This window comes from Perognathus longimembris, chromosome 17 (assembly GCF_023159225.1).
Source record: "Perognathus longimembris pacificus isolate PPM17 chromosome 17, ASM2315922v1, whole genome shotgun sequence".
NCBI lineage: Eukaryota > Metazoa > Chordata > Mammalia > Rodentia > Heteromyidae > Perognathus > Perognathus longimembris.
The window spans coordinates 47,839,005-47,854,733 of record NC_063177.1 but is presented as its reverse complement, the minus strand read 5'-3'; the positions used below and the strand labels follow the sequence as shown (position 1 = coordinate 47,854,733).

At 38.3% G+C, this 15,729-nt stretch overlaps 1 protein-coding gene across 1 annotated transcript in view; it reads left to right on the top strand.

Moving 5' to 3' along the window:
* Positions 1 to 6,982: 6,982 nt before the first annotated feature.
* The window catches only part of Abca9 (ATP binding cassette subfamily A member 9), a 46,454-nt gene continuing 37,707 nt past the window's right edge, over positions 6,983 to 15,729 (top strand). Inside the window, exons 1-6 of the mRNA XM_048365179.1 lie at positions 6,983 to 7,210; positions 9,263 to 9,364; positions 11,124 to 11,331; positions 12,827 to 12,991; positions 13,753 to 13,856; positions 14,848 to 15,074. Of these exons, the coding sequence (XP_048221136.1) occupies positions 7,130 to 7,210; positions 9,263 to 9,364; positions 11,124 to 11,331; positions 12,827 to 12,991; positions 13,753 to 13,856; positions 14,848 to 15,074 (887 nt within the window). The 5' untranslated portion in view covers positions 6,983 to 7,129. The remainder of the gene's footprint in view (positions 7,211 to 9,262; positions 9,365 to 11,123; positions 11,332 to 12,826; positions 12,992 to 13,752; positions 13,857 to 14,847; positions 15,075 to 15,729) is intronic.

Genomic DNA, 15,729 nt, shown 5'->3' with positions numbered 1-15,729 from the left:
CATCAAGCTTACGTGTTTCCCTTGCTCATTTTAACATTTTCTTATCAAGTATTTAAGTCTTTCATTCCTGGCTTCAACAGCCACTGATGCCTTAATGACTCTACTCCACTAATGATTTCAGTTAATGAATGACAAATGACTTTTCAAAATGTGTTCTTTTGAGCCATCCATTCAGAACAAGCTCCACAAAGTTTCTTTTTGCAGTAAGTAGCATTAAGTACATGTGCAAGGCTTCAGAGTTCCTGACCTGACTGAGGAAATCCTTTGTTCTCCTTGCTGCATGTTTTAGAATCCTAACACTGTCCTCAGCTGTTTAGCACACGTGTTGAAAGGCTACTCTTAAATTTTGACTTCTTACTTCACACATGCATAAATACTGTCAAAAGTAAAACCTTTACTTGGAATCATTCCATTTAAACTTCCCCGCTAAACTTCCCCGCTCTCACCTGCAATACCATCGCATGGCAGAACAAAACTATCCTTTCTCCTCTGATCCAAGCTCTTCTTAACCTCACCCCTTTCAGAAAAAGTAGTACTCCATCTGTTGTTTGCTTAATCTTGTGCTTTCAACATTTCCTTTTTCACTTCCCCTTCCAAAAGTCACCACAACAAAAGAAAAACAACGAACCTCTTGGCCAAGCAACTCATTTGGCTACCATGTAAGCTTACTTCCTAGTTCCCAGAGGAAAAAATAAATGATGCTTTTTGTTTCTTTTGCTTCTCCAGTTCGTATTGTTGCCATTCAGCTAAAACCCAAAGCATGGGCTGGGGATATAGCCTAGTGGCAAGAGTGCCTGCCTCGGATACACGAGGCCCTAGGTTCGATTTCCCAGCACCACATATACAGAAAACGGCCAGAAGTGGCGCTGTGGCTCAAGTGGCAGAGTGCTAGCCTTGAGCGGGAAGAAGCCAGGGACAGTGCTCAGGCCCTGAGTCCAAGGCCCACGACTGGCCAAAAAAAAAAAAAAAAAAACCCAAAGCATGTGCATTGAGTGTCTTTTATGTTTCAGGCTTTCTGAGGTGTGTTGGAGTGCTTTATTAGTGGATGTTTGCATAATAGGATGGATGAGAGTTAGAAGTGCATTGGGATGCAAGGTAGGGAGGACCTGGAAGCTATGAGAGAACAGTTTAAGGAAGGACTCTGGGGTAAGTAGATGTCTGGCCATACAGGACCTGGGACAGTAAATATGTCATCCAGGGAAGGGAATGTCAGGGTTGGGGTTAATCAAACTGGATTCATCCCAGGGATGCAAATTTGGTTTAATACACGCAAGTCAATTAATGTAATCCACCACATCAACTGGAGCAAGGTAAAGAACCACATGGTTCTATCTCTGGATGCGGAAAAAGCGTTCGACAAAATCCAGCACCCATTTATGCTAAAAGCCCTGGAAAAACTGGGATTCCAGGGAACATTCCTGAATATAATCAAGGCAGTTTATGGCAAACCAATAGCAAGTATAACTCTAAATGGTGAAAAACGAAAATCATTCCCTTTAAAAGGAGCTAAAACAATAGTTTGGAAGAAAGATAGCCTCTTTAACAAATGGTGCTGGCAAAGCTGGTTCAACACATGCAACAAACTAAAACTAGATCCTTATATATCACCCTGCACCAAAATCAATTCCAAATGGATTAAAGACCTCGAAATAAAAACAGACACCCTGAAAACACTAAAGGAAGGAGTAGGAGAAACACTTGGGCTCCTTGGCGCAGGACGGAACTTCCTTAACAAAGACCCAGAAAGGCTACAAATCAAAGAAAGGTTGGACAAATGGGACTGCATCAAACTGCAGAGCTTCTGCACAGCAAAGGACATAGTTTGCAAGATAAACAGAAAGCCCACAGACTGGAAGGAGATCTTTACCAGCCATTCAATGGACAAAGGCCTCATATCTAAAATATATGCAGAACTAAAAAAATTACCTTCCTCCAAAACAAAACCGCAAAGAACCAATAGCCCCCTCATCAGGGCTAAAGACTTACAGAGACTTCTCTGATGAGGAAATGAGAATGGCCAAAAGACATATGAAAAAGTGCTCTACATCAGTGGCCATAAAAGAAATGCAAATCAAAACAACATTGAGATTCCATCTCACCCTGGTAAGATTGTCATATATCAAGAAAACTAACAATAACAGTTGTTGGAGGGGATGTGGCCAAAAGGGAACCCTACTTCATTGTTGGTGGGGATGTAAACTGGTTCAGCCACTCTGGCAAACAGTATGGAGATTCCTCAGAAGGCTAAATATAGAACCCCCCATGACCCAGCAGCCCCACTTTTGGGTATCTATCCAAAAGAACACAAACAAAATCACAGTAAAGCCACCAGCACAACAATGTTCATCGCAACACAATTTGTCATAGCTAGAATCTGGAACCAACCCAGATGCCCCTCAGTAGACGAATGGATCAGGAAAACGTGGTACATATACACAATGGAATTTTATGCCTCTATCAGAAAGAATGACATTGTCCCACTTGTAAGGAAATGGAAGAACTTGGAAAAAATTATACTAAGTGAAGTGAGCCAGACCCAAAGAAACATGGACTCTATGGTCTCCCTTATTGGGAATAATTAGTACAGGTTTAGGCAAGTCACAGCAGAGGATCACAAGAGCCCAATAGCTATACCCTTATGAACACATAAGATGATGCTAAGTGAAATGAACTCCATGTTATGGAAACGATTGTTATATCACAGTTGTAACTACTTTCAACGTCCCATGTGTATCTGTAGCTTCTATTATTGATGATGTTCTTGTATCACCTTCCTGTAGTTGTACCTACACTATCTCTGTAATCTTATCTGAGTATATTGGAAACCATGTATACTGGTATTATTAGAACTAGGAAATTGAAAGGGAATACCAAAATTGAGAGACACGGGGTAAAAAAAGACAAACAACTACAAAAGCAATACTTGCAAAACTGTTTGGTCTAAGTGAACTGAACACCTCAGGGGGGGGGGAAGGGAAAGGGGGAGGAGGGAAGGGGGGTATGAGGGACGAGGTAACAAACAGTACAAGTAATGTATCCAATGCCTAACGTATGAAACTGTAACCTCTCTGTACATCAGTTTGATAATAAAAATTTGAAAAAACAAATCATGTCTAAGGAATGGCTGGATTTGGAGATGGGACCGTGAGTGGAGCAAGAGGTGAGAGGAGACAAAAGCGGAGACCAGATGATAAAGGAAGCTTATGCTTTCTTGAAGCAAAGCAGATGCTGTTGAGAGAGCAGTGCAGGAAATGATCAGAATCAAAAAATTAATGAAAATGAACAATTATCAGAAGGATTGGTTATATGTGATATGAAATAGGACAGTTTTCTTGTTTCAAAATGGCACACAAAGGGCGGAGTATATGGCCTAGTGGCAAGAGTGCTTGCCTCAAAATGGCACCCATACAAAAGATGCTTCTACAATATGGCCATCATCCAATAAACTTCCAGAAGGAAAAATAAAGGAAGATTAGAACACTTAATATTTAACAGAAGTATTAACTGAAAATATTCCAGAGCTTAAAAATGTCTCAATCTCTCATTGCAAGTGATCACAGTGTCATGCAGGACAAAAACCAAAACAAAATAGAGAAAATAGAGGTATTATAGTAAAAAGTGTGTTTATGGAAAGCTGGGCATATGTATAGCACACCTGTACTTCCAGTTACTCAGAAGGCAAAGATAGGCCTTCTTGAGCGGGGATAGATTTATTATAGCCCTTCAATTTTAAATAACCAACAATTAATACAAAAGCTTGCTTGAAATCACAATAATTTAAAATGTGTGTAAGTTGTTGGGGGTATTTTTACCAATTAAGCCAGCACAATTTTAAAATCCCAAATTGTCCAGTTTTTACAAGACTACTGTGCAGTGGCTAACATTCACCGAGCAGTCCCTTGCTGTTCAGTACTGGGCTAAAGAGTCCACGTTCCTTCTTTCCCTCAAGTCCTATACTTGTAAATTCTAGGATGCCAGTATGCATTCTGTGGATTTCACCGATGAAGAGAACTGAAGTTCTGCTGCCACCTTAGTAAGAAGTAGAGAAATTCAAGCTGAAATATGCTAAATACATCCTGTGAAGTACAGAAAGCATGTGTAGAAAGGTAAAGAGAGGTATAGAGGCTAAGTTTTTACCCTGTCAGATTCATAGGGGTTCATATGTGTTTGTTACCACTTAAGAACAATCACTAGTAGATGAACATTCAGATCTGGTACTTTCTAGACAAGAGCTGGATTTTACAAAAGGGGAACCTTAAAAACAAAGGAACAGAAAATATCGGGATAGAAATGGAAAACAACAGGATTGCTCAAAGAGAAGAAGGAAATCAAATGATGATGCAAAGTATTTACATTTCCTCAGTGGAGACTAGAAAACTGAGAACAATGACAAAAACAACCCTACTCTGTGTGTGTGTGTGTGTGTGTGTGTGTGTGTGTGTGTGTGTGTGTGTGTGCCAGTCGTGGAGTTTGAACTCAGATCCTGAACACTGTCCCTGAGCTTTTCTTTACTTTTTTTCTCAAATGAGCCACAGCAAACACTGCTGGCTTTTTTTTGTGACTAATTGGAGATAAAAGTCGCCTAGATTTGTCCTGTCCGGGCTGACTTACTAGGATCTTCAGATCTCAGCCTCCTGAGTAGCTAGGCCTGAGCCACGGGCACCTGGCTACACTTCTTAAAACAAGGCATGTTATATAGGCAGGTAGGAGAGGTGGGCCAAAATACACCTAAGACACAGATTTGCACTTTAATAATAAAGAAATGAATAAAAATAAAAAAGAAATGGATTTGCAAATAAAGTGTGAATGTGTGTTACAATGGATGTTTCAAGCTAAAAATGCACAAAATAGGACCAAGTGGAATTCATTACAATTACTTTAAGAAAGAAAATTATGGCAGATAGCTGACAAAAACCCACATGCAACCAATGCAGCTGGATGAAGCAAGAAGGAAAAGCAAGAACAGAAAAACCCCTGGGATACAAATGTATCTCAATTTCCTTCCCTGGCAGCCGGGCTGCTTCCTTCTCCTGTCCTTGTAAATCAACGCTGGCTTGGCACCCAGGGTTAGGAAGTGCACATGGATCCGCTGTCCCAGGATAACAAATATTCTACAAAAACAGCCAGCTAGGATCTCGAAGTTTTGTTTTTTCAGTATAATATGTTATACGTCACATAAAGTTTATATAATTTCCAGCCCTGGAGAATATTGCTGAAAAATAGATGAAACAAAAGGCAAAGAATTTTGTAAAAATGTGTACATCCAAGTGAGTAGAATCGAATGAACGGAGAACACACAAACAAGGCAGACAGCACAGCACTGGTGAGTTTAGCTCATACATCTTGAGCGGGGCTGCAGTTTAACTGCAATTCTGCTGTTTCTATCACTATGCATTTGGACAAGTTACTTATACTCTAAGACCTCATTTCTTTCATCTGTAGATGAGTGGATTATTTAAGTGTGGGGTCAGGAGTTTGATTCAGTGGTAGAATGTTTATTTTTGTTGTTGTTTGTCATGGGGTTTGACCTGGGAGCCTGGGCCCTGTCCCTGAGCTCTATTTTTTTTTAAATTAAATTTTATTGACAAAGTGTGTGCAAAGGGGGTACAGTTACCTAATAAGGTAGTGAGTACATTTCCCCGAGCACTTTTGCTCCAGCTGGTGTTTTACTATTTTGAGCAACAGCTCTACTTCGGTTTTCTGGTGGTTAATGGGAAATGAGAGTCTCACAGACTTTCCTACTTTCAACTGCAATCCTCAGATCTCAGCCTCCTGAGTATTTTGGGTTACAGGCACGTGCCGCCAGCTCCTGACAGTGTTAGAACGTTTGTCTAGCGTGCAGTAGGCCCTGGAAATCCCTTCAGTATACCTTAAGCATAGTAGGTTCTATGGAATGATTGCTAAATAAAGATTTCCAGTATCAAATCAGTGTCGTTCAAGTTTTGAAATTCTACTATCATTTTTTGCTGGTACTGGATATTGGGATCTTTCTTTTCTTCATGTGTGGAGGGTAATATTGGGGTTTGACCTCATGGTGTAGCTCTTGCTTGTCTTGACCGGTTTGCGCCACTGGTTGGTACTCTATCACTTGAGCCACACCTCCAGCCCAGCTTTTTGTTGGGTATTTTGGAAATGGAGTGTCATGGATTTTTCTGGCTGGGCTGGCCTTGAACTGTAAGCTGTGGATCTCAGCCTCTGATGCAGTGAGGATTACAGGCGTAAGCCACTAGCTGCTGGATGGAGTTTGTTGTTGTTGTTTGTTTGTTGATTGGCAAGAAGTTCTAAAGCTTATTTAGTGAAGTAAACACATCTGACTCAATCAGAAAACATTGAAAATAAAATCAGTGAGGGTGAGTTTGCTCTGAGATAACACCACCGAAATTACATGGTATAGTAAATATCACAACAGAGGCCAGCATATTGGAGGAAATGCACAGAGTTCAGGACAGAAAGTCAACTAGAGCCAGAATTCTCTTAAACACAAAGCTCTTCTAGAGGAAACTAAGATACTACAGAAATTATATTCTCTTAGGCACAAAATATTAGCAGTGTTATTTTTCTGGGATCATTCTGTATGTACATGTAAGCATGCAGAAACAATCAGGAGCATTTTGTTATTGTCTTTTGTTGGACTAATTAGTTCAGTCTGTTTCTACTAGCTGCTTGCTGAGCAACTTCTAGATTTCATGTAATGAGAATAAAAGAATAAATCTACCCATCATTAAAACAACAACACACAAAAAAACAAAAGCTTTCTGCTTTTGTTCTTGCTTTGCCATTTTTGAGTTGATTTTTCCTCCCTTATCTTGATTTAAAAGATCACATTAAGGGTCAACTTTCCCACCAGGGGAGAAAAATGCAAAAGAGACAGTTGAGAAGGAATAAATTCCTGTTGCTTTGTTGGTTTGGGATTTCCTAATGTTTGGAAACGCACAGCCAACCATCTGCAACAACGAATTCCCTGCTGAGGAACTGGCGGGAGACAGAGAAACAGCAAACAATCCAGGAGTCACTATGTGAACACACAGAATTTGGCAGTCTGTGTGAACTGAATCCATCATCCTCTTCCGAAAGGGGTCTAACTCAGAACTACAGCTAATCGTCACGAAATTAAAACCACGATGTATTAATGGAATGTGAATTCTTCAGGAGACCACAGAGACCCGTGGATGAACTGTTTTCTAGATTTTTTGCTTCTGCTTTCTCGAGAGTAAGTTAACTTTCAAAACTCTGGTGATCTGTGTTTAGAAATATAAAGCAAGACTAGCAATGGAAATGCCAAACATCTGAACACTGTGCTATTTAGTCTTTTTTGTTTCTTTGTTTTTTCAAATCAGTTTGTGTGTTTTGTATTGTATGTCTAAAGGAGCAATTGAAGAAATATGATTTTTTTTGTTCTACCCCTGAATACAGTATATTTGCAAAAATAGCTGCTAGATTCACAAAAAGGAATGGTACCTTTATGCTCTCTTCTTATGAGTAGAAAGTATTTTCTAAGTTGTTTGAATTATTTATTCTTTTTTTGTACTTGTTTCCACTTTACTGCCAGAGGAATTTTAAATAGTGCAGAAGACAAGCTTCACTGAGTTTTGAACTGCTGTTTTTTAAACTTTATTGAGCATATTTTCATTAAGGGAAATTCTTTACTAATCTTGTTTATTATATTGGGAAATGACTGGGATTTGATAATCAATTTATTATTTCTAGTTAACATGATTTCCTATGGGGAGTAACTGAAATGAACGAGATGTTTTTTGTGTTACTATACTGGCCAGTATTTTTTTTTCTTCCTGATAGTTACATCAAGATACACAGTGGAAAAAGATGGGCTTAGCAGTCAGAATTAAATAACCGCATTGATGATGATTATGTAATTGTTTTTATTTGCAAATATATTAAGTCACAGAAATTAATCACTTGAGGAATATGTTGAATTCTTTTAGATACCCAGGGCTCGCCACAGCACTGATTTCTGAGTTGGAAAGGCAGCCCGCGGATGACATTATTATTGGGAGTTTATTTGACTAGTCCATAGCTGAGCAGTCCACCTATAACGGGCATACAGAAATTCTTGAGATTCAAGAAACTGATGCTAGTTGGACTTTTAGCGTATGTGTGTGTGTGTGTGTGTATGTGTGTGTTTGTGTGTGACAGAGAGAGAGAAAGACAGACAAAGGTTTATTGGTTCCAGAATTTGTTAGCTTCTACCCACAAAGGTTCATAAAAGGTTGAGTTATAATCATACTCAAATCTGTGACTTGAAAAGTGCATATTCTTATTTATTTTCTTTAACTTACAACTTCTTCACGTAGGACCTCCATCCCCATTTCCCACCACAAAAGAGGGTCTTCTAATTGCATATTATGATGATCCTTTAGTTCCAGAATGTTTTTGGAAAATGTGTATGCCATCTAGTACAAACTTATATAAATCATGTAAGTGAGATAATTCTCAATGTTTTTCTTTTTCTGCCCTATTTTTAAATTGACACCATGCTTTTAAGACTTCTTCATGTGACTCACAGGTAGTATTCGCTGCTCCTAACTCTTGCATAGTAATGTCTGGTCAGTATTCCATCAATGTGTTTTACACCACCATATCACAATAAGCTACACTAGGAAGCACATCAGTGCCCAGGTTTCCTCATGAACACGTCAAAGAATTTTAGCGGGATACATACGCAGGAGTATACTGCCATGTAGCAATGAACGAGTAATGAGTCACCCAAATAACTGGCTATGTTCACACTCAACTAGCAGCACATAAAGCTCCTTTACCCCCACTAGGCAATTTAACCTCCAAGTATTATGGACAACAACCCTCCATACCATTAAATTATCTAAACTGTTTCAGTTCAACAAGGTAAAGACTCTATTTCATAAATGTTTGAATTGTAACTTCTTTCAATACTGAGTTTAGCCTCTTTCTATCTTAATCTCTCTCTCTCCCTTTCCCCCTCCCTATTCTTCTTTCTCCTCTTCCTCTCTTCTCAACTCCTTTCTCCCTGCTCCCCTCCTTCCTTCTCCCTCCCCCCTTCTGTCCCTCCTGCTCCCTCACTCTTCCTCTCTCTCCCTTCCTCCTTCCTCTCTTCTTTCCCTCTTCCTCTTCTCCCCCTCCCCACTTCTTTTTCTCTCTGCCCTTTGGCACTTTCTTCTTCAAGCTTGCAATTAGAAACAGCTGTTACAATGTTCCTTCTCTGTTCCATTGCACAGTGTTTCAAACTTCCACATTTCATCTACTTCCTCTTTTTAAAAATAAACAGGTCAAAATGAGCAGGAGACACATAAGTGTGGGCCCACAAACGTGGGCCCTTCTCTGCAAGAACTACCTGAGGAAGCGAAGGATGAAAAGAGAGACCTGTCTGGTAAGGCTCAGATCATAGAAGAGTGAGCATGTTTCTTTCAGCAGTACATGTTTATAATCATTGTTCAATGTATCATATGCATCTTAATTCTCATTACCAGAAAAACTTCAAAACTTTGATTTTTTACAAATAAAATTCAAAATATGTAATCATAATATGTTTTAGTATGGAAAAAAATTAAAGAACCCATTTTCAGAAACATCTTGACAAATGAAGCCGTATGTTTGTACTACCAAGATAGAAGTTAACATCTGAGCTCATTTGAATTTTATAAAGTCATAGACACAGAAGCTCTGTCAAAGAGGCAGGTTTCAATATAGAATTAACTGATAAAAGTATTCCAAAACTGAAAAAGCAATCAAAAGAATGTAGTCATATTGAAGAAGTAACAAAAGCATAAGATGATGAGCATAACAACTAGCAGCAAAGCATCTCACCATGCATGGTAAACTTATGCAAATATTGTGTCAATCAAATATTATGTGTCGATCAGAATAAGAAAAACAACAAACTGTACTGCTTCTAAATAGTTGCACTTTAGGTGTAGAAAATGTCAACTGAAAAGAAATGGGCATACAATAAAAGCAAGAAAGGAAAATAACATCTTGAGCTTTTGCTTCTATGAAAATGGGACTCCCTTCTGGCCACAACAATAATAACATTCTTTGTACAGAAAGTTGATAAACCCAGGAAAACAAAGTAAATAACTAAAAAATCATCCATAAAAAGGAACTGGTATATCAATACCTTATCTCATGAACATGCTCCAACAAATATTTATTGTTTGGTTTCTCAGTGAATAAAGGCCACAAAATTCTCTGCATGGAAGAAGGATAATATAAATATGAATGTAAAAATTGAGATCTTTCTCTAAATAGCTGATTTGCTTCCCAACTTTTAGCTTTTATTAATACACAATTTGTCTATTTTCTCATTTATGTCAGTATACAGATCCAGAGAGTGAGCTTCATCCACACACTGCTAACATTGCATATGATATTGAAAATACTCTGCTTTCTTCATGGAAAGGCCCAGTGTTTAGGGTTATAGTGAGAGTCATAAAGTGGGTTTTAATGACTCAGGTTGAAATGGATTCTGTTGCATTCCAAATTGCTGATGATGGTCATAGTCACCAAGAATTTAAAAGCTCTTTCCACAAGCCGTGTTTGGGAATTGTTTTCATCCACCTGCAGGGAGCAGCGGGTGGAAACACAACCATGCTCCAACAAGAGCATCTACTTACCTGTCCCACACGTCCTGCCCTTTTCACACTACTTCATGCTGTTGGGCCATTCAAGAAGCCATCTAGAGGGCTGGGGATATAGCCTAGTGGCAAGAGTGCCTGCCTCGGATACACGAGGCCCTAGGTTCGATTCCCCAGCACCACATATACAGAAAACGGCCAGAAGCGGCGCTGTGGCTCAAGTGGCAGAGTGCTAGCCTTGAGCGGGAAGAAGCCAGGGACAGTGCTCAGGCCCTGAGTTCAAGGCCCACGACTGGCCAAAAAAAAAAGAAGCCATCTAGACTTGTGGTTAAGAATGACAAAGCCAAAGATCCTTGTCACCGTTCTGTCTTGGTGGATAATAATACATATTTCAGAAAGCCTATATTTAAGGACAAAGGAAAAGTCAAGATAGTTTAAAAAAATACATGAGAGAGAATCCGTGGAATGCAATTTTTGTCACAACAGGAAGTGGTTATAATGGTTTTTAGTCGATCACCTATTGACTTACTCCCTTGTTCTCTCTTTGTTCCCTAGGAATGGTTTTTCTCATTTCTTCTAGTGTTGTTTGCATGCCTGTTTTCCTCCAATTTGCATCAAGTTAATGACTCTCCTCAGATGTCTGCTGTGAATCTGGGACGTGTAGATAATTTTAACGATTCTGATTTTGTTGTTCAATTTTCACCCGAATCTAACACTACCCAAGAGATAATGAACAAGGTAGCTTCAGCCCCATTTATGAAAGGTATCTTTCCTGGCAGTTCATTTCTTTGTCTCCAAAAATCCAAAAATTCACTTTAGGATTTCCTTGATATACAGTGGCAATTGTTAACACTTTGTTTATTAACATCATTAATTTATATTCCTTCCCATGATGATGGAGGATTTTCTATTATATTAACCAGTGTCCTATGTAAGAATTTTTATGTTAAAATGGTGATTATTGCCCAAAGCCAGTGGGTCACTCTTGTAATCCTAGCTATTCAGGAGATCTGAGGATCGTGGTTCAAGGCCAGACAAGCAGGAAAGTCCATGAGACTCTTATCTTTAATATAAAAAAAGCCAGAAATGGAAGTGTGGCTCAAGTGACAGAGTGCCAGTCTTGAGCAGAAAAGAGAAGGGACAATTCCCAGGCCCTAAGTTCAAGTTACAGTACCAGCACACACACAGAAAAGATAATTATCTCTTTATAGGTCATCTGGGATTGTTTAATGATGTGTTTTTGAGAAGACTGGAAATATTAGATGATTATGGTAGCATGGCTTTTTAATCTCTTCAGACACATAAAAATCAAGAGAGAAACTAAAGACAGTACCAAACACTACAAGCAGTGAAGTGTTTCATGCCTGGAGATTGAGACTAAAAGGCAAAAACATAGCTGACTTTTCTATCACATTATAAGATAATACTAATTTAGTTCTTATTGTGAAATTTTACAAATGAAGGGGAAAATACCTCTATACTCATCTTCTGTGAGCCATGTTATATCTAATCAAATAATCATCCAAAACTATGAATGTAAATGTTCTCTATATATAAATGAAAATAAATGATATAAATAAAACATCGCCATTTTGAAATCTACATTAAAGTCAAGGATCTAGACACTGAGCATTAATGTCTGCTAAAATCCTAAAAGAAATGTCAATTACAAATGGAAGCTTCTGACAAAACACCACCTCCTACAGTCTAGTAAAACAATAAATAAATCAATATCTGACTAAAAGTTTTCAGGAAATATATGGTAGGACCAAGGAAAATGCTGGATTTTATCAAGAGTATGAAGTCCACAGAATCCAGACTGTAGACTAAATAGTCCAGGTTATAATATGTACATTGTATATTTTAGAATAAACAGTCATCAAGAAAGAAAACAGCATCTAAATTTAACAATTTAACCATGCTATCTTTGGAAATCTGGCCACATTGGTTTGCCATAAATAGGTCTATCTGAACATGAATTTAAATGGATGGATTGGTATTGGTATTACTTCAAGTATGTTTTAAATGATTGGTTAAATTATTTGGAAAGAATGGATGGATTTTTTAATCAAAGTATTTGCTATATAAATTCCAATTTTATCTAGAACATTTGAAATCACACTGCCTCCTCACCTCTAAGTGTGATTATCTTAGGGAGAAAATAGCTGTAACATAAATAACTTCATAATTGAAGCTGGCTTTCTGTCTTTGTGCCACATTGAAACCTTCCTCAACAATTGCCTTTATTTACATGGCAGGGAGATCAATCATGGGATGGCCTGATGAACAAAGCATGGATGAGTTGGATTTTAATCTTTCTGTAGACCCAGTGAAAATCATCTTTAATGATACGTTCTCCTATCATCTGAAATTTCCTTGGGGAAATAGAATTCCTAGTAGGAAAGAACACACAGACCATTCAGGTAACTCTTACTTTATTAAAGATCTATCTATCTTTCTAATCTCTCTATATCTGTGGCTCTATCGATTCCTCTATCTATCATCTTATACTTTTTCCACCCATCCATCCATGTATATCTGTATGTGTATGTATTCTTCCTTCCTTTTTCCTTCATTCCTCCCTCCTTTACTTCTTCCCACATAAATATTTATGTATATATCTATCCACTCAAATACATATACATCTATTCATCTAAACATCCATCCACCTATCTATGTATGTATGCATGTGTGTATGTTTGTCTAATGATATTAACCGCAAGAGGACAGAGGTGAAATTATACAAACACAAGATATTTATTGATTCTTATGTAATAAAAAAGATATTCTTTAGTATATTATTTTATGAAGAATTTATATTTGTTGTTATTTCTATGTAACTCACCTAGATAAAACTTGAAGGGGAGACTTTTGCTTAATACTTCCCAATATTTAAATATTATTTAGTGCTATTTGGGGGGACACAAGCAAAGAAAAACTTACCAAAATATTCTAAAATTGTGGGAATTATAAAACTTAATAAGAGCTGGTTTTCAAAACATTAACAAAGCAATTTGAACAGGCCCTCCATGTGTTTGCTCTATAAACGTCAGTTGAGAAATCATACTATATGCTGTATTATTCTGGATTTTGAATACATTTAGAAACATTAGAAATTATGATTTCTTTTCTAGACAAGACTGTCCTACCACATAATAATGGGCATGTTCTTATTTTCTTAAAGCTCATTGTCAAGTAGTGGGCCAAAATATCACGTGTGAAAGTTCAGTCTTCTGGGAGAAAGGCTTTGTAGCTTTTCAAGCCGCTATTAACGCTGCTATCATAGAAGTGAGTACCAAATGACTAATTGCATTATAAACTAAATTGTGATGAGTGAAAGTAGATAGTCCTATTTTTATAATTTATTCACGTCATTAAGCATGAAAAACAACACAACCTCAGTGTCACACTATTATACAAAGTATCGTAGATCAGAAAACAAGCACCACATGGGCGCTTTTACCAAGAGGTTCGAGCAAGCAGGGAGATAGAAATAGAGATACACAGCCATAAAGGTTTGAGTTCTTTTTATCAGACTGTAAGTTGTGTGCTAGGCCAACAATGAGCCAGAGATGCTCTGATAAGAAGTATCTGAAGCAGGCCTGGTAGCTCATAACCTATAATCCCAGCCACTTGGGAGGGAGCAATTGGTAGAGGTGTGATTCCAGTGCAGGCAAAGGCAAAAAGTTAGTGAGACTTCATCTCAGCCAATATGCCAAACAGAGGTGTCATGTGTGTGGGATCCCAATGACATGGGAGATTGTAGGTCTGGGTAGGAGGGAGCTGGTCCACATGAGGCCTTGAGCAAACAATAAGAGACTGTATCTGCAGAATAACTGAAGTAAGAAAGGACTCAGGGTATGTCCCACATGGAAGAACCAGCCCTACCTGACAAGTACAAGGCTTGAGTTCCAAACTCAGTATTGGTAAGAAAGAAAGAAAGAAAGAAAGAAAGAAAGAAAGAAAGAAAGAAAGAAAGAAAGAAAGAAAGAAAGAAAGAAAGAAAGAAAGAAAAGAAAGAAAGGAAAGAAATACCAAGGAACATTAACTAGTCATGTGTCATTCCCACTAGTCTTAAAACATGGGTAGACTTATGTTCAGTGAACATGGCAAGCAGAGATTCTCTAAGGAGTTGTTCCTGGGTTGCAAAACCTGAGGCAATCCAGGATCAAACTGGCAGATCCTGAGAACCTCTGTGGTACATCTACTAAAATGCAAAATGTTCCTGGCTCCTTGGAGTTTAATTTAGTTAGGCCTGTTTATTGATATTCTCCTCTAGATCACAACAAGTCACTCAGTGATGGAACAGCTGATGTCGGTCACTGGTATAAATATGAGGAATCTACCTTTCATTGCCCAAGGAGGAGTTGCCACAGATTTTTTCATCTTCATGTGCATGATTTCTTTCTCTTCCTTCATGTACTATGTATCCGTCAGTGTTGCACAAGAAAGGCGATACATGAAGCCATTGATGATGATGATGGGACTCCGAGAATCTGCATTTTGGTAAGTAACATGGTTTTGTGTTTAAATGCACTAGGAACAGAAATGAACAAAACAACTTGGCTGGCTGGACTCCCTAGATATAGAAAGTGTCCTATTTAGACTTCCTTGATGTATGCATAAAGTAACGCATTACAAATGGATGAAACAGATGGAGCTCTGTGACTGGTCACTGGACCTTCCTCAATTTCTCTGACTTAGCTGAATACTACTCCTAGGGCTTAAGCACACAGCACAATTTCAAATGATCGGTTTTCCTGTAATTAGAAGCTGAGGGTTCCGATGGACAATGGAATGTCTATTTCAGTGACTATATTAGAAGCCTTGATGGGTTTTAACTTTGTTGTTGAATGAGCTATCACTTTTATGCCATTGAGAAAAGAAAATTCTGCTTAATGAGCATCAAGCTGTCTCCACCTCACCACTTAATAGGGACCACCTTGGGCGAGTTATTTAAGATCTTTACATCTCAGTCAGTGTTTTTGTAGTGCATCAATAATAATTGTCACGGATGAAAGTGAACTATATAACTCATGGGTAGACATGGGAGGGAGGGACTGGAACAGAGTGACTGTGCGAAAGGAAGTGTACTCATTTACATGACTCATGTAATTGTAATCCCGCTGCACATCCCCTTTATAATAACAATAAAGCAAAT